At 41.1% G+C, this 20,477-nt stretch overlaps 1 protein-coding gene across 2 annotated transcripts in view; it reads right to left on the bottom strand.

Annotated features, from left to right (window-relative positions):
* Window positions 1-20,477, bottom strand: part of PNPLA7 (patatin like phospholipase domain containing 7) — a 125,885-nt gene that overhangs the window by 67,244 nt on the left and 38,164 nt on the right. For both annotated transcript variants that reach the window (XM_040531088.1, XM_040531089.1), the window contains one exon: window positions 8,573-8,686. In XM_040531088.1, the coding sequence (XP_040387022.1) occupies window positions 8,573-8,686 (114 nt within the window). The remainder of the gene's footprint in view (window positions 1-8,572; window positions 8,687-20,477) is intronic.

The raw sequence follows: 20,477 nt of genomic DNA, 5'->3' as shown, positions 1-20,477 counted from the left end.
GACTGACCTGGAAGAAAGACTGTGTTTGCGGTACTCGGCCGGCGCAGCGTGCCGTACAGCCCCAGCAGTGCCCCCAGAGCAGAACCAGGGAGAGACTCAGGTATCGCTTTTCAGAAGCAGACAAGACTCCTACCCTCACTCCCAGGCAAATCTCAATGCCAGTCTCTCCCAAACATAGTGCCAGAAGAGTGCTGAGCACTTCCCAGACATCTGGGCATGCAAAATTGACTCATTTCCACTGTGGCCCCATCACGTAGGGCCAGACGGCCTTTCCAGCACAATTTGTGTGGGGTTCTCATCCCTCTAGTGAATCTGGGATTTTAATCTCTTCTAGCACCAACCCACACAGACCTTCAAAGACTTGCCCTATACTCCACATCCACTGGCACAGAACTGCTCAGTTTAGATTTAAGGTTTGAATTGAGTTTGAAGCAAAATCTGTGCCAAAAAAAAAAAAAAAAAAAAAAGAAGGCAGCTAGCTGGAGCACAGACTTACCAGAGAACATCGGGAGGCTTCTGAATTATGCCAGAATCATTAACTGCCTGCAAAGTAAACACTACTTTTTGACCCCTTGTACTATGGAGAGAACCAAATGTGTTTTAGTTTGTGAGGAAGGTGAATTTATCATTCCTTATGATTACAAACCATGCTCAGTTGCTCCTGCTCACATCATCAGGCTCCTGCTCAGATCACCACAGTTAACCACTTCAACCGATAACGAGCAGATGTCAATTATGCACTTCTGTTGAAAGTCCGGGTATGAATAGAGGTACACGGATGAAATTGCCATGCTGCAGGATGAACTCATCCCTGTGACAAGGAGAGCATTACCCTACCCAACGCAACCACATCAAGCTGCAAAATGATTCCAAAAGTTCACATTGGCAAGGCTTTCCCAGCAACCCAGGTATGGACCTTTAGGGTCTCGCAGTGTTGGTCTGGGTGCCAGGGCACAAAGAGGCCTAGGCCAACTGTCAAAACAAGCCTCAGAAGCAAACAGATTCACTCTCCAGAGCTTATGCAAAAGGCCAGAAGGAGGAAAGTTTACTTTACAAGGCTAGAGAAATACTCAATTTTCTATCTTGATAGCCACTCAGAACACAAGGTTTATCCGTACCATTCTGCAAAAGCCCTGAATCCTCTCCTCCTCTGCAACTGTAAAATCATAAAACCTGTCCCAGAGCAGGGCATTCAGTTGAGGCACATTTTGCAGAGGAGACAGTGTTCTTCCTCCTCCCACCTATTCACCGTTTCAGATTAACTCATCAGAACACTTGTGCAGGGCAAAATGGAATAAAGAGTATTCCTCTTTCTCAAATGGCATTAGAGAGCACTTTTTTCAGTACAATTTCACCATCTACAACCTAGCTTTTATCTTGCCACTTACCACCTCATCTACGCAGAAACATGTTGTCTTCCTGGCTGTTTCTGAAACAACTCCATCCCGAGTCAGACCCACTCAGGTTGTCACAGCAGCCTCCGGTCCCCCCAGCTCTCTCGCACCGAACAGAGAAGTCTGTTTCTGCATCTGCTACAAACTTCTGGCAAGCCATTAATTTTCCCTCTGCTTAACTAATGCTAAATTACTCAGAAGACCTGCAGCCTCTGCATTGCAGGGCAGGGACTAACTCCACATTCCCGAGGGGACCATATTTGCCGACCTTGGGATGACTAATTTCAGTTTCAAAACAAACCTCCCTTGGCGATGGGGCCAGGCAGGATTACACCACCACATCACCTACTAGCAACGGTATACACGCGCAGCTGATTACTCCATCCACCTCAAGTATAGGCATTATCCTGAGCACTACCTGTTTGCAGCTACTGTAATTCCCACCATTGAACACTTCGCTGCAGAGTAACAGCTATTTCCTATAATTCTCTGAAACATTTCAACCTGCTGTCCACACCTAGCTAATTTTCCAAGCGCAGATTTTAGTTAAAGCTTTTCCTTCTATTCAACTGTGAAAGGTTAGGGCTTTACAATAGGCCCTTCTGAAAGTGACTTTAATGAGAATTCAGTTGTAAATAAGTGTCCACAGGAAAGTATTTTCTTCCTGTGAATAGTATAGATTGCTTGACAAACCACCTATTAATAGAAACAAGGGGACCAAATAAAGTTCTTTGTCTGGTCTCAGCCTACTTCATACTAAACCAATCCAGAGAAATCATGGGAAGACTGCATAAAATCTGCACCAACATCCTGTTTCTGAATTCACAGGCTATTACAACCAGTAACAACTAATTGATTTAAAAGACACTGTGTAGTACAAATCTATCTTGGTTAGAAGAGAAGAAATGTATAAAAATAAAAACCAAAATGAAACAAGATACTCATCAACTCTGCTCCATGCTGCAAAGGAGGCCAAGAAGTCACACGCCAGAGATAAGACCGTTGGGTCGCTCCAGCCTGCATTTTTGCATCCACAGAGCAGGTGTTTCAGCACCTCAAGAAGCAACAAACCCACCATTTTCAAGGCATGCAAATAATAATTAACCTGGGTATTGAAGAAAAGGCGTTTGTGGAATTAGTCCAGTTATGGCTTCCTATGATCAGACACGCATCCCTTCACTGTCACATCCTCATCTCCTGCCTCTCCTACCCCCATATGGGCTGATCCTTGCCTTCAGAGCTTTTTGCTAGAGCAGCAATTTTGGAAGCTGATGGTATTTTGGTGGGGAAGGAGGTGGGGTGTGTTAGAGCATCATGAAATGTGCTTCTCCTTGTAGCAGCAAAGCAAAACCAACCATAACACCATAGATTGAATCAAACTCTTCCATCGCTTCCTAATATTTTGTTGCAATTGTTAAAAGGCTTTTTTTAAAAAAGAAAAAAAAATCTGGGTTAAGGATCAGGTTTAACTGTATGTTATTTTACACTTAAGGTACACAGCACCTTTGCTAGAAAGCAAAGGCACAGTGCTTCAGAAAGACAGCATAACCTCCTTCCTGTCAACGGCATCTTCTTGCAGGTTCCTAGTTTAGGAAACAAGCCTTGGCTAAAGTAACCAGGGAGCAAGCCAGACACACTAGTTTGGATCCTGTACAACCAACTGACATATAGCCCTACAAATCTGAACACGGTTTTCCTTCCAAGTTTACTCTGATTTTCTCTAGTGAATCCTCTAGCATCATCCGCACCCAAAAGCACGGTGTTTTTGCAGGGAATAAAACGGCTGCAGCTGAGCTGAGCATTGTCATCCAACTAAGAAATTTAGAAATAGTATATTTAATAGTTAAGCCTTTAAAATTTCAAAACAGTGAACTAATAGACCACCTTTAGTTTAAATATGTTAAATGACAATTTATTGGTGCCTTCATAGCAGGGTACTATAGACCTTCACATATATCTGAGATAAAGGACAAACAAATGGGCTTTGTACCACACAGCGACCCAATGTGAATAAGCTAGTGTGGAAAACAGGGCTGCCAAGGGCTTTCTATTCTATACAGTAAACGTAATAGGGGTAAAATAGTAATAATAGCCATTTTATCTATACAAATTCACATAATAGCAGTTTCATTTCTGTAGAGTTCATTCCAGGACTTGAGATCATTCTCTACCAGCTTTCTGAAGGTTTTTTGGGGGTGCCAGGGGACAAGGGAGGAGGAGACGTAAATCAGCTCATCAGCTTTGATAAAACCATGGCATTATTGAAGCTTTCTGTCATCCCAGATCGGTTAACCAACAAAACACTCCACTCGCCACAGGAACGGGGAGCTTAGCAAGGGGTCTCAGATTAAAACCTCAATGGCTTGAGAACCGTGGTGACAAAGCAAATCTTAAATGCTCACTCGCAACGATTCCGGGCACCTTTACAAATGCCATTAAAGCATACAGAAGAGCTGAAGCTTTATCCTGGGGTCATTTGAGCTTCTGATGCCTGTGATCATTTGTGTCTTGAAGAAAAATGTCAGTCTCGCATCACCGCTATGACTAAGCACTCGCTCCTGCCCACCTCATGACGGGTAGCTACAGTCGGTGACCACGCGTCCGCTGAACGTTTCTCTTTTCTCCTTTTCACATCCACTTCTCCTACTGTCAAGGAAAACTTATTTTAAATGGGCCATGAGAACAAAACAGAAAAATCCACAAGAATGGCCTCTCCTGACCTCTTCCATAGTGCCACATCAAGCTTAGCTAATGCGATGCACAACGTACACACGTAGAAAACTGGTAGAACTTGCTGGTAAAGATGATGCATTCTGAATATATTTAAAACCCAAGGGCAGACTTAGAGAATTAAAAGAAAGATGCAGAAAAACTCTAACTTCTAGTGTGCATTTATAGCACGGAAAAGGTTGCCTTATAGTTCACTTCCCCACAGCACCAAAGCACGTTCTCAGTGCAATTTCCATCAACTACAACAGGTCTAAATTTCAAGTTAAAAAAAGTTTTGCTCAGTAGAGGCAAAGAAACCAAAATGCGATCCAAGTTATACACTGATGTTAGGATATCTCTGTAATCTGTTAACAAATTCTGCGCTCTTGCTACTGCTTCAAAACTGCTTCATGATGCCAAAAACCATGAGCTTATTCTCTGTCCTACTTTTCAGAACTGAAAGCAGTGATGAAAATAGAAAGAATCAATTCCATTTCACTCCTGCAACTCTGAAAAGCTTCAAGTAGCACCAGAAGCAAGCACGGAGGCTGTCAGAGGAGCAAATGCTCTCCCTGGCTGAGTGCCCCAGTGGATATGCTGGAGAGCTGTGGTCCTCAGGTGTGAGCCCTGAGAAGACTAAGGAGAAGTTTGGCTCTGTGGACCACTTTACCACTTTCAGACGGGAACATCCAGGCTGCCATATCCAGAATGATTCAAGGTTGGGATGCTTCCCTGAGAACCTAGAAGATGTAGATTTGACTGAGGAGGATCCAGAAATCAACATCTGTCATTTCTGGGCATGTGCTCTGAAAATTTGGCCATTACTTATAAATCAGATGAGATCCCCCAGGCTCACCCATCTGTTTCATCCCCCAGAATAACAGCAGCTACAGCAGGTCACATCAAAGATCCCAGCAAAGCAGTATCCTGTCTGTAACAGGACCAAAGCAGATGTGCAGGAAAAAACACAAAAAAGAAGGCAAGCATATGGTGCTTCCCCGAGCATCGGCTGTGCAATTTTCCACTGAGCATCACAGCTCAAGGAACCCAAATTACTGTAAGGATAAACAGAGTGCTATTTCACTCATTTCTCACCATTCTCATCTGCAAGCACAACCCATGTTCACAATCTTCTTAACCATAAGTAATATTTTCTAATAACGTATTCAAGAGTCAGATCCCTTTCTGGCTCACTGACAAACATCAGGGCTGATGAAAGGTATGCAGGATGAAGTCTCTCTTCTAACTTCCAGAACTATACGGGTTTTCATCCTTCACATGTAATAGCAAAGCTCAAGGGTAACTAACTGAAGTGGTAATCCTACCCCACTAACTGCTCCGTTCTCAGCTGTTAGGCAGGATATGTAGGCTCTTTGGAGGCTGCCAAGAACACCAAAACAAAAGCAACTCTCCTCTGAACTAAGGGAGCATTTCCCATGGCTCAGGGGACAAGCACCACCGTTTCATCTCTATTCGCCCAAGCAAGACCCAGGTGAACTTAATCTCATCAGTCAGTCAGCTGTGCCTATGTTGGACAGAGACAGTTTGTTTGCTTTTTCCTCCTCTACAGTACAGTTTCCTGATTTGCAGAGGACTAAGAGGGAAATCCTTCATATCCCACTGCTCAATCACAAGCTAGCTCTTGCTACCTAGTCAATTATTTCAAAACTATTGCACCTGCTATCTGGTCACTACTTTATTACTTCTGGTTGGATAGGGAAAACATCATAAATCCTGTGTATAAATAACTCTACTAGAACAGCAGGAGAGAAAATAGGACAGAGTTTGTTAGCCTGTCCCTCTGCTCAGCACTGAACACCACCTCAAACAAAAGGATTTGTTAAGATATTATACAAATCTTTTAGCCTTTCCAGGGAGCACAATCACCCTTTCCTTAATAGTCAGCTCCTGCAATTTCAGTACACTACCATTTGCTCTGTCTCAATATGGTGAGTAATTCAAGCCCTTTCTTTCAGAAGATAGCTTTATACACTTGAAAATAGCTATTTTTTCTTCCCTTAACCATTCAATCGTTTTGCTTTTATAGGTTAATATTTCTAAACACCAGTCAGCCATCTTTTTGTCCTCTTGCTTCTCTTCAGGCGATCTGCCTCTTCCTTCAAGCATGCTGCTGCAGGCTGATACTGAAGCTTTTCAACCATCAGGAATGCAAAGATTTCTTCACTCAAAAGCATTTTAATAACACTTTTATTTTCCACAACTGCATGACATTGTTAAGGCGTGTTCAGCTTTCGATCCCCATCATTCTTTTTCTAGGAAACTGCTGTCCAGTCCCTTCTCTGCATGCCATTTATTAGTCAACAGCTTGAAGATTTCTCTCCACTTTAACGCCCTGAACTTCACACTTGACTTTGTACTTTATTTGATTTCAAACTTTCTACCCAATTGTTTTCCTCTGTCACTTGAGTTCTCTCACTTCTCTCCTTCCTCTCTTTTGTCTAGTGGATTTAACAGACAAAAAAAGACGACAAGAACTCGAGTTCATATAAATAAATATTTTATCTTACATTCCTAAGACAGTCTGAAGGCACTAACTGCACAAATCCCCTATTTAAAGTCTCTTACACTCCTTTCTACTTCTAATGCTTGTTCTTAAAATCACCCTATAACGAAAACAAATTCTCAGTTTTGATACTAGTTAAATATTTATCTTCGAATTTGGAGATCTCAAATAGCAGCAATTAAGAATATGTTTCTCTAATGGCCTTTTTGAGAGAACTTTTCATTAAGACCTACTTTAACATTATATTTCATTACAAACGATTAGCCAAATTATATGCAAGTCTAAAGAAAACCAACTCCATCCTCAGAAAGGTCAGCAGCTTGTGGCTGATCGAACGTGTTCTTTAGACGTGGGAAGATTATTTGAATTCTATTATAAATAAGTGTTTAAATTATACTATAGACATAGCACTTAAGTTCAACTTCCATCACAAAGATTCACACCTCTACATAGAGTGCCCTCCAGGGAAAAACGATTCTGCCCATTGATAAAATAGGGAAGAGTGAAAAAGAGACATTAATTATTGCCGGAGACAAAAATGCAGAATTGGAAACACAGCCTTCGTTCAGATTAGCATTCAAGACATTATTAAGTGTTAAATGTTTAGTGCTTACTAGTAATTTATGGTTTAAATGTCTACTGGTAACACTTAAAATCATCCACTGTGTAAGGAGAAAGGTGGTTTGAGAATTCCACCTGGCTCATTTCCTCGCTTCCCGTTCAGTCAGCAAGGGGTGATAATGAGAAGGGCAACTCAAGACAGCACGCCATGGCATCGTCGCCCCGTTTATGGCTAGTTTTGTACAAGAAGTTCTATATTGCTAACAGTACATAAACCTGGGCAAGAAATCTCTTATGTTAAATAGAGAAGAATAGAATCAGAGGAGTATTCAGGAGAGATTCAGGGAACAGAAGTGCCTTAATAACCCATAGCAGAAGTTCAAAAACATTTTAGCAAAAAATTATGCTTACAGGGAAGCCAGGAAGATTATTTTCCCTTGACGTGCATCCATTCTGCACACTTACTGCTAGGAGAATTTCATCATTGCAGTAACACAGACAAAACCGCCACAGTTTTTGTAATGTGAGAAATCATGAACACATTTCTATTTTACAGTTACCAAAATCTCAAAAATGTTATTATGGTCTTCGAAAAGCAAAAATTGAATATTTTAATCAGGTTTGTCACTTTGACAGCTTTTTAAGAAATCTAGTAAAATAAGTACATGTTTTAAAGAGAGCAAAAAAAGTCAGAAATAATTTGAAGCAACAGCATTAAAGAATCATCTTTAATGCTAGCAACACGATTTAGTGCTTAGTATAATGTCTCTGATGCACTTAGGGACAAAAAGAATTAAATTTCAAGTCCGTCACTCTTAGATTTGCAGGAGAGAGGTATAATGTCAAGTGAATTAAAGAAGATGGATGATTTGATGGATTCAAGGGAGCAATCATAATCTTCAGGACACATAAAAACATGGCAGTTGCAGAATCAAGATGGACAGCATGGAATGCAAGGAAGAAGAAAACCAACTCCCAAGTCTGGAAATAAAGGTACATACAATCAAGCCTTGACTTTGAGTCCTAGTGAGCAGGACAAGTGAATAACAACATTTTAAAGTGATTTTAGAAATCAGACTGCCATTTATTATCAATACCACTAAGAGATTTCCACTTTACTAAATACACATGTCCTGCATTTAGTGTGAACTTTTTCCAGATATACAGAACAGCCCTAACATAAAACATGCCAACATTGATTAGAAGATAAAGAGAAGCTGGTAAAAGCCTGGTATAGATCAGATCAGATAGGTACAGAGAACAAAATGTTTTCTCTGTATGCATCAATCATACAAAAAAACCCAAAGGACTTGGTGCTTAATGGAGAGTTTTAGCTTCTAAGATATCATTTAATGCGGATAGAAAAGAGTTTTAATTTTCTTACCTGGGGGAATTTGCGTTTGATAGATGTCAGTGCTCCCTCTGGGAGTTTGGCAAGTTCTGAATCTCTGACTGCATGAACAGTTGTGGCTCTAGGTTGATGGGTTAATGCCTCTACCTGAAATAACACAGCCAAAACATTAAAGATAATTAACACGTCCTAAAAATAGCACGTCAGGGTGAAGAAACTGAACAATTCCCAAGGATTGGACAATCATACTTTTTGCTGACATACATTCAAAACAGAACATTATTTTTGCCCCCAAAAGCCCTTAGAGCCAACTTACTGAAGGCACATTTGTCTGCAGCAAGTATCAGTATCTATTCAATCCAAATCTCCCAGATGAACATTCTGCTATCTGACAGCTTCAGCTTTTCCACAGACCAGAATCCACAGCACCAAAAGACAGACAGTATTAAAGTAGTTTTGTTTGAGCTTCTGCAAGTTCTTACACACAGTGAACCTCTGCAGCAAGCAGAACTATTTTTAAGGCTTGCTAGAAGAGGAACCAGGGGGACACAACAAACTCAATTATCACAACAGAAGTTACATGCTTTTGCTGTATCTTTTAATCCTTCATTTTTAAGTGAAAAAAAAAGCCATCTAAGAGAAAGAAGAAAACTCACTTCCCTATTGCTTTTCCTTTCCTTCTTCCCCCCACCCCATGCCACCCTGAAATACTTTAGTTTTTACTCTCAGAAGCTGAATACTAGAAAACACTTGCAAAAACCAAGGCTTTCTAAACATTAAAAGGGAAGAGGAGCAAATCAGCACATTTTAGCCAGACTGGAGCTTCATTTTTCCCCAGGTTTTTATACACAGGCATGAGTATCTGTGCTATGTAAACAAAAACGAGTATGCAACAGCCTGAATATAGTGCCCAATTATTTAATTTAGAAACATTTAATTTATTGAAAATAGAAGTTTAAAGAAGAAAATGATCATGCGATGAAAATTAATAGAGAGATATTTTCCTTTACAGGGAGAACTGACACAATATAAATAAAAAGGGCTGTAAAGCCCTGCTCCGCGAAATGCAGCTGTGTGCTGAATCCCCTGCTGTACCATCCGCAGAACCCTGAGCCCATCACCAGCTCCTATTTTGTTTTGAAATGCAGAAATCAAATTCCCTGGTGAAATATTTTCACATGCTTAATGAGATAGCCTGCTAGGCGAGATGGCGTCACTCGGAGCTCAGGCGTGAGCTCCAACATTTAATTGCTTAGTAACAGCCTGGTGCACAGTTTTGCAAGTTTTAGCACTAGGCAATGTTTACCGGGTTTAATATCCATACATCATGCATTCAGAGAAAAATGGTGGTCGCTGTAGCAGCTGTAATTACTGAGGTTAATACACAACAAAAAAATCCTCGCTCTGGCTGCAATTCATGGGCACTTTTTAAGTGTCATATTAAGTTGTCCAGCAGAAAAGGAAACAAATAATGCATCAGCTTGCAATTATTTTTTTACAGATTTCGTTTGAAAGCTTATGTTAACAGCAAATTCCAACAGAAATAATGCCTTCATCACTGAAGTAAGGGCTCAGACACACAAAGTTACTATAATGTATATAATACACTGCACATTGGCTAAGCTCTGCCAGGCATGCACTTCTGCATGCACTACAAGAAGATTGATTTAAAACACACGACTCCACGACCCCCCTTACAACAAGAGTGCCGTCTTGGAAGACTACATGTGCACAAAATGGACAGTTCAGACAGCCAGAACATTTAGATCTCAAAAACTTGCAATTAGTCCAGAAAGCTGAGATCACAGCCTGCTAATATTAACTCCCTAAAATAGCTTGTAAAGAAGAGCTTATATCAACAAAAGTTGTGTCGTGCATGAAAAAATGCACAAGTAAATTTGAAGTAGCTCCATTTTTGCATGACCTAGCCTTTGGTTTTTGTTCAGATGCCAGGGATGTTTTATCATGTAATGACATTTTAAATCAGTTACACAGATCACAAGGTGGGAGGGAATGTCAAGCCATCGTTGTACACACATTTACAGGTCCCCTTCAGCCTCCCCAGATGGTTGGGTGATGTCTTCTGTTTATCTCTGCCCCCTACTACAAGCTTTTGATCAGTTTTTGGCTCTGCCATTTAGCTTCCTTATCCTGAAAGTAGATTAAGAACTGTAGTTGTTAAAATAAAACCCTGTCTTCTCGAGCAGTCATCACCCAACTGAGTTCAATTTATATAAAGAAAAACACTCGAACTGTCTAATATCCTTTTCCGTTATTTTCATTATAAAAAAGTGCATAAAATTAACCATGCTCCAAACAGGTCACAAGTCTTTTTACAAATCTAATCTTTTCTGAAAGGGAATTAAATTTTAAAACAAAGCCTCGGGGATTTTTTTCTCCAAACCGTGACTTTGTCTGTTTCAATTGTAACTTGTCCACAGGCAGAACAAAAGGGAGATGGAGACATATTTCAAGCCTCCTTTTCAAGGAGCCATTTAAATCTCCAGAGCAAGTGGTATTTGCAACTCCAGTGCTATGCACCCCTGCAAATGCAGCAGATTTGTTGAATGCAATTCCCACCTGACTACAGAAAATGGATCTTGTACTACTCTTGCCCACACATACAATATAAATCTTGCCATCAGCTTTAATATTCTCATGCAAATACATGCCAGTATTGTAGCATGGAAACATCTGGGTCCCAGGCACTACAGCAAGAAATTTAGATTTTGCTTTCCCCTTGGATATCATCATCTGCATTACCAGCATCTATTTTTATTAGTTTTCCCAAACTATTCATATAATAACTCTTCTTCACCGGAAGATAAAGAGTTCTCATTCAACATTCAGACCATCTGTAGGATTATTCTGAACCTTCACTACATTCTCGTGTCTCCTCTCTTCACACCCTGTGGTTAAAAAGCCTTTGTTGCACCAGTTCAAAGTTCTCTACACATGGGAATCTCTGCACATGCCTCATCAAATCAGCATTTGGCTATTCCCACTTTTTGGGAGACAGACACATTCTAACCACACAGTCATAGCTGTCCCTAGTCAATAATACTTTTCTTCTTTATTAAGAAATTGTTTGAGATGTTACTTATTCAAGAGGTGTAGTTTTGTGGGTTTTTTTTTCTTTAGAAAAACAAGCTCTGAGCAACATGTACTTACTTAAAATCCTTTCAACCTCAGAGCACATTCAAACTCTTCTGGCTCCTCTGTTCAATGAACATTTTAAACAAGCTTACTTATTTTTTCAGGTTTGTAAGTAATAAAAGAATTCGAGATTTAGCTTAAACTTTAATATGAATAAAATCACCTGTGATCAGCAGAGCAACCTCATAAGATTATTTCTTTAGTTAGAAAAAACAAGTTTAATATCAAGATCACCTACCACAGCTGCAGGAATCAACTAACACTAAGTCACCAACATAACATTGATGAACATTTCAAATAAATAAATAGCAGTATTAATTATTTTCCAAATCTTTTTCAATCTGACCCTAAAGAGGAGGAGGAAATATTGTAATTTTTATACTTGTGAGTAGGTATATCTACCACTCAAGGCTCCCTTTCAGCTTCTTCCTAAACTACCAAAATCATCATTTACCCGTTCCAACATGAACACAGCTACATTTGTTCCACTGTAAGAAAGAATCAGAAATCTTTCCCACCTCTTTTCAAATTCAAGTCAACACAATATATTTTGCTTGAAACAAATAGTACATCTGTCAGTCCTCTGGTTCTTCTCTCCTAACATGCATCCTTCTTCCTGAGTGACAAGCCTCTGAACAAGTTCTTCCCTTCACTGGTGTTGGGTTTACTTTGCCTTTTAATTTTTAATTCACCCATGTACTTCCTCTCTCCCTCAAACAATCCTCTAGTTTTCTTGGAGTTCACTGAAGGCTGCAGCCTGCCATCTCTTCTGCGCTATCAGGACTAGCTATTCTTTCCTCTGCTTATTATTTAATGCTGTAAACTCAGCAAACCCACAGTAGTGCTATTTCTGCTTTGAAATCAGTCTCTTTGAAACCAGTTTGCCTGATTTTAGCAGTTATGCTAAAACGTTAAATGTTCTGTTCATTGCTCACCTGTCTCCAAGGTCTACCCCTTGCCTCCTCGTTTACAGCAAATATCAACATCTCTTCTCTCTTCTACCTCCATCACATCCTCACAAATCTGTCCGTACATCATTGTCTTTACTTTCATTTCCTTCAAGAGCTGCTTGAAGCAATGCTTCAAGTGCTATTAGCAATTTGCATCAAGGAGCAGATGTAAATTGAGCGTTATATACTCTGTGGTTCTTGTAACTGATCACAAGTTTTACCATAGGTGGTTGTCCCCCCTTCACTAATGCAGTTCTGTTGTTTCTATCATTAAAAAAAAAAAGAAAGAAAGAAAATAAAACCTATAAATAGACCTGTGCTCTTTTTACCATTTCTTTCAGTTAATTCTGACAGGTTTTTCTCATCTTCTCCTAATTCAGTATTAAAAAGCGACAAAAACATCACATACAATGCCCATGATTCACAACCCAAGTTTACAAGTTCCTTACAAAGAAAAAGTGTTAAAAATTCTTTAAAACAAGGGGAGAAAGCAATTTATATTCTCATGACCTCTTTTGACTTTATTTTCAACACTCACTCCTGACAGTTCTTCTTACAGCTCTCCAAATTACACAGTTGGAAAGTAAAAACCAGCAAGCAGCATCATCTTCTGCAGGTTGGTCTAATTACTCCAAATTCCTTTTTGTGCTACATCCAACAAACCACTTTGAATATTTGCCTAAGTGTGTGAATAGTGCCAATGGAAGACGCACAGCTATTCCCCACGCTTAGCCTTGAGCATCTCAGAGATGTCAAGAAGGACTTCACCAACACTGGGGCTGTTTTATGTTAATCCATCTGCTGGCCCAATGAAAGATATCACTTCTCCAAACAAATTCAGCCTCATGCTAACAAGTTATTGGGCGACTTCTCCAATAATCAAACAGTAAAATGCAAATAGTTTCAAAATACAATTTCTTACCTATATTATTTTTCCACGTGAGTTTCTAAATCTGCCCAGCATGCTAGTACATTGGTCCAGCCTGAATTAGTGACCCAAGTCCACAGGACAGTGTTTATATTCACCAGCCCATTCTCCCAGACCTTCCACCAGCAGCAAATTTACACACTTGTGGCTCTTCTGTGCATTCCTTCCCCTCCATGTTTATAATACACTGGTTGCAGTTTCTCCTCCTTCATTGCTACTATCCTACCCCAAGAATATTTTATTCTCTTGCATATCATACTTCTTCCTCTCATAGCAATCGTTTCCTTGCTACGAGCTCATAAAAAGCAGCAGTCATCCCAGCACAGGAGGAGCACCACCCCTGCACTGCCACCCTCCGGGCACAACACAGCAGGAGCCAGCAGCAGCCGCAGAAACGTGAGGCTCAAGTCTAACAAGACCCTGACAAGGTTAGGAGCCCAAAGATTAAGTTAAGCGACTTAAAATCTTCATCGTCCAAATCCCCATTCGTGAACTCCCCAATCACTGCCTGCCCGTGAGCCTGGTATTTGTAAGCTTTACAGTTTTCATGCCTGCTCAAGACACTTTGGCAAGGGTTAGCAGCCCACAAACAAGCACACTCTTACAGAACAGAAGCTGGGGAGAAGGGACGGGACAAAGCCACCCGTGTTTTGATGAAAGCAACACTGCACCTAACAAAACAAGGGCAAGAACTCTGGTAACAGCCAAAATAGTTATGAGGCGTTTTCTTCTCTTCACGATGCTGATGCACGTAACCTCATCACCAGAGGAGGAAACGGGCTGTTCTGGGCAGTGGTGCAGCACTGCAGCCAGATGCTTCCCGGCACAGCCCCCAGGGACTCTCAGCTGGAAAGGCAGACAGCTCCCACGTGCCAAACCTGCACCTCTCACTGCTCACACAGCGCCCACCCCGTGCCCTGACCGCACCTGGCAAAAGGAACAGCAGCACCTGAAGAAAGGGGAGGGCTGCCGCAAGACACCAGGAGACAAGGCACAGGGACTAACAGACTACCCAAGGAAGTGTAGATGCACTGGCGGAGGCCTAAGAAGAAATATCAACACTGACACCTGCTGATAGTTTCGGATGCTCAAGGAACGGGGAAAAAACAAACCAGATGCACAGGTACCAGCAGCACACTCCCATCTCCAAAGCCAGCCCAAAGCAGCAGAGCAGTGCAGGCAGACAAAAGCCACGCACACGTGGATTGTCCCAGCAGTACTTTTGCCAGGCTAGGACAGGAGACGAGGCTGCTGCGACTGAAGACGGTGATGCAACATAATAAATATTACATGGAGGGCAACCAAACGCTACCTGGAACATTGTTGGTTTTTTTCTGGTTTAAACAAGCTGCTCTCAGGCCCTTCCTGAGCTGATTTGCACGTGAAGCAGCAAACACATGATGCTCATCTCAAACATGTTTCCTCTAGCCATCAGTTAGGAAGGATCTAAAACGTTTACTTGCTTGTATCTGAAAAGGACAAAGGAGGAGACACTGCTGGAAGCAATGAATGAGTGGGAAAAGCAACCAGACAAGCTGCAAATCGATGCTATTTGCGGGAGCAGTGCCAGCGGATGAATGCAGTACACCATGTACTCTTGAAAGTTGTTCTAACAACCACCTTCTGCAATCCTTTGTGTGCCAAGTTAACCCCATGACTGAGGACATCCAGCACTTTTGCTGTGCAGAAAAAAGAATCCAAACCCCTCTCTCCTATTTATATGCATATAAATAAGATTTATATACACATACACATATATATACAAGACATATATACACACTTACAGACACACGTACATGGAATATATGCACAAATTAAGACTGAGCTTCCTACCTTTTGTAATTAAGGCAGTGGAAGTCAGGTTCTCCTGAGAGGACTGAGCCTGCATTTTGTACCAGTGCAATGACAGTCCTGTTGCAGCAGTGAATGTAATGAAGGGACAGAAAAGGGAAAGGAAATTGCTAACAGACTTCCCTAGTGTATTTAAGTTTCACTCCTATTTACATGTGGCTGTAGAAAAGATGGGAAGTTGCATGCACATTTCACTCCCCTAATATAACATGACAGTCCAAACAAAAGAAAAACAAACAAGCAGAAAACCTCAGAAGTATACCAAATGCTACCTGGAGCACCCACCAAAAAAGAAAAATCCATGAAATTTATTGAAGCTGTTTGAAGAGCAATACCACTGACGGGCACACTCCTGTTATGATGAAACGGTGCTTGAATTTCAACGATGGAAGAAGAGAGAACAGAACATGGTGACCTGCTCAAATGCTTTCCTACAAGGGAGAGATCTGATTGCCTTTGACTCAGCTTGACATCACAGGCATACCAACCCCGGCTAGAACTTTAGCAACATCCTTCCCCATTCTTCACTGCTGACTATTCCTCCATGAATACCTTTTTTCATCTCTGCTGGACTCTGCGTCCCACTATTCACAGGCCTCCAAGCATTGTCATGATAAAAGAGATCACAATTCTCTTCTACTTAATGTTGCTTGCCAAAAGAAAATTTATAATCAAGAAAAAAAAACTTTTGCTAATAACTTACTTGTACATTTTGCAAAGGTTAAAGGGGACGAGGTATTAACTCTCACCATTCCCAAGCCAGTCTAGTTTGATGCAACATTTCTCAAAATGGGAAGGAGAAAAGAGCAGAAGACAAGTGAAATGTGGGATGGTCCTGAAGTGGGGATCAGAAGCTGTACCAGAAGTTAACTGATACATGGACAATAGCAATGATGTTATCAAAAGGAAGCTTAGCTGGAAGCAGAAGGGACACAAATTAGCTTATGGAGTGACAATCTGATGAATGAAGTCACCTACTTGAAATCCAGCAGGTCACCACATCTATCACTGTCTGTCAAAGATCCTTATATTCTCTAAAGAGCATTTGGCTAAGGAGATAAAGCTCTCTGCAGTTTTATCTGTGGCACCTACAAAACCAGATTACCTACCCACATAGTATTAATGTCAGATAAATTAACACCAGTTATATGTTATTTCAGTTATGAACAGTCTCCTACCTTCCTCAGCTGTTAGAACTTGAGACAAATCAAGATATAAGATAAATTGTTGTAGATAAGAGAACAAATTGTGGTAGATAAGAGAATCTGAACAACATACACTACTCAACAGCTCACACTAAGTAAGGAAGCCCCTAGGAAGCCAAGGTTCAGAAAACTCAAAGCAGTGACTTCACTCCAGCAAGAACGCCCCCAAAACAGGTTTGGAAATCAGGACACTGAGCTTCTAATTTCAGTCTGACACTAATTCAGCTGTGCAAACATGAACTCATTTCTCAAGTCTTCCCGTATCTCACTTCTCTGCTGGTAAATACCATTATTTTTTTTCTTTACAATTTCACACCTAAGATGCTAGGCAAGTAATAATTTTTAGTAACATATTACCAAGACAGGCGGCAGAAGAGATGGAAGGAGAACACCTCCTTCCAGAACCACATGTTCCAGCTCAATACTAAGGTGACTTCTTGGACCTCATCCGCCTCCAATTTCCATAGATACAGCCTGTGCAGAGCACCTGAGGTGCACTAACCTGAATTCACCTAAGATTACCTAAGATTATCTTCACTTAAAGCTTTAGAAATGAATTCATGGCTTGAAAAAAGTTACATGTAACTAATGGGCAAAATAAAAAAGAATCCACGCTCTTCAAAATTACAAAACAAAATGGCCTTAACAGAGCAGAACTTGCCCAGTGTTAGTGCTGCTGTTGAGGGCACAACGATATTCAGCTAGCTTTGGCACTGTCAGAAGCAGGCAGTGTATGATAACATTAATACTGATAAAGAACAAAAGCCCGACAAGTGTAATCCTGATACCGGTGTTTCCTTTGAGGATTAGTATGCAATTAAAGATTTGTAGCAGTTACATTTCAAAAGGACAATGCTCCAAACCCCTGAGGAAATCATAAGCCATTTACAGATTATTCTTGGTTTTCAACTTTTTACAGAAAAAAGCCATGCACATTTAACTATATTAACATTAATGAGACAAAGAGCTTAACATCTAAAAAAACTTAAAATAGCCATTATTTCTAAAACCAAGTGTGATTTCCTGCAGAGCAGAACTGGTATGCTGCAGCACTGGCAGATGAGCACTCTGCAATTTATCACTTGTGCTGCCCTGCACTGAAAAGGGTAGGACACAAATATCCTCTTGCACTGGTTCTGCTACCCATAAATGAATGGGTACAATCCTACTACTAAGAAAGGGCGCCCTGGCTGTTAGAGAGAGGCAGAAAGAATCTTGAAGTAACCAAAACATCACTGCTACTTCCCCCGCAGGACATTTTTTGAAAGCCAGCTGGTTTTCTAGTAAGATACTGAAGACAGCAGTTTTCTGAGGCAGGTGGCCACGGATAAGTCTAGCTATGACGTATGCAACAGACCAGCTTTTAAAAATATTATAGGCTCAACAGCTGTCATCAACTGCCCTAAGAACTGTCTGGTGTTCTGTCTTCTTAGAAGCACCACAGCCTTTCCACTTAAGCCACAGTGTTAACTCATAAAAAGCTAATTACATTGAAGGTTCTGTCTCCATCCAGGTATCTGAGGGGAGAGGGCAGTATACAAATAACTTTTCTTTGGCAGGAGATTATTCTGCAAGAGTTCTACTTTTTTCCCCCCCCCCCTTAATTTCTTCTGGAGAACACCTGGACATGATGGGAAAAAAAAGCTAGAGGAGGTGCCTTTCATTTTACCCTTTAGCTCAAACAGCAATTTAATGAAGTCACAATTACGTAACAGCGTGATAAAGCTTCAACATTTTTCCACATGTGAATCTGTGGGAAATGGCACCAACAAATTAAAAGATTCTCCCCTAAATGGGTCAAACCAGAGTCTCTAGACAACAGCACTATCATCAACTGTATTTCATACATGAGGGAACTACTGGAGAGATCCATCATTGTCCTCTGACAATTACATGGAAGGCCTTCCAACGAGTTTTGACATCACCTGATACAGCAGCTGGAACTGCCCATCGAAAGGATCAGCAGCAGCAAGCAGCTGGCATCGTCCCTCTTACGAGGCGCTCGAGGAACAGCGAACGTTTCCCACACATAACTACTCTGGTCAACTCCAAGTAACAACGCGAAGAAAGCAAACTTTGCAGTATCTTATCTGTTCTTCTCCCCCTGAACTGACAGACCTCGGGAACAGATGCCACTGAGTCAGTATACGGAACAAAACAGTTCGAGCCACAAGTTAAGCCTTGGGAGCACCTGCACACGCTTGAAAAATTAACATCTTGTCTGAAATCCTTCATTTTTCAGGACTTTTCCCCTGAAAGCAGAAATGACAGATACTCATCTCTTACGCATATGACACATAGCATTTTTAAAGTTCTGAGATAAAGGGAATAAACAAAAATACATTGATTACAAGATTTTTGTATCAAGTTAGTGTCCACAGTTCAGAATAACACAGTTGTATTGGAGAAACTTCATGGAAGAATACAACACAGGTTGACCACACTACCAGTTACTAATACCAGCTACTAATTTAATTCCTGCAAGCACCTAGAACCCTCCAGTCCCTTTATTTTCTGGAAGAACAAAGAAAAAAAAATAAACATATAGCAGGCTTTTAAAGGTTTATAACAGATCTTGCAGAACGGGATAAACAAATCTTTTTAAAAGGAAAAATGTCATTTTACTAATGCCCTCTGCAAAGAACGACTACATTAATCTTGGCAATCTTTACAAATCCTCCCCCATGTTTTTCAAAAGACAGACAGAGCATCGAGATGCGTTCAACAAATGGCAGCATGAGTCAGTGGGCCTGGGAGCCGTGGGTAGGAAGGAGTAGATGACGTCCACAGAGTCACAAAAGTCTTCAAATGATTCATGTCATAGCATGGATCCAGAAAAGTGACTTTAGTTCAGATATAAACTAAACGGGTATTTCTGTATCCATGCCCAGGAACTCACCCACGAGCAGGGCACTGTTACAGCAAGCACATACCAGTCCATCCACTGCATCAACCTCTCTCCTCACCAGATAAACAGTTGAGCCAGCATGAAATGTTATGCCAAAGAAGGCACCACTGCTTATACAGATAGGGAGAATTTCGACCACATGCTCCACTGTCACCCAAAACTGCTTCCAGAAAGTAGAACAGCTTGGTTATCTTAATCTGGGAGCTCTGCAAAACTCCAGAAGCTTGACAGTGTGGCTGCTGATTGCAACTGGTGAACAAGAGCAGGAAAATACCGTGTCAAAACTGCCAGCGCCTTATTCACACACTAAGAGACCTCACACCAGCACAGTTAGTCACAAAAGTCACACATGCTTTATTCCTGTCAAACTATATCATTTTTACCTCTAATGAGGTATCCTACAGAGATGCCCCCAAAAGAAAAAAAAAAAAAATTTGCAGGCATGCCTAGCAGCAAAAATAGACTGGTTTCTCCAAACGCACTCCCAAACCAGAAGTAGCACTGACCTTGGGAAGACATCCTGAACGGCTGTCCACGTGCAGCTAAAACAGACGTGGTACAGTCACTACTCCAGAACACCTCTGTGTTCTGCAGGGAGCATCACCAGACTCGTCTCTTGTAACTCTGTTGCAGTCACATCCGAACGGTGTACAACTTAAAGTTACCAGGCAAGTCACAGTCAGCTGTGGGCACATATTGAAAAGGCCCAAAGATTTTGCCCTTGTTAGATGAAAATTTCTTACTTCTCCCAAACAAAATAGCTGGGATATTAGGTCAGCTGCTGGTCTCCAAGTGCCAGAGACCTGTGCTGCAAATATTTTACAATGCAGATACAGCCTGCAACCCACCTGCCATCAGGGACTACCAGGTCTCACATGCTGATGTACTCCTGCCCCAGCCACAGAAGACAGAGTTCTCCTTAGACGTTACAGTGATCAAG

Source organism: Cygnus olor, chromosome 19 (genome assembly GCF_009769625.2).
Source record: "Cygnus olor isolate bCygOlo1 chromosome 19, bCygOlo1.pri.v2, whole genome shotgun sequence".
Taxonomy (NCBI): Eukaryota; Metazoa; Chordata; class Aves; order Anseriformes; family Anatidae; genus Cygnus; species Cygnus olor.
Note: the sequence above shows the minus strand (reverse complement) of the source record. Positions and strands in the feature narration are given on the sequence as shown.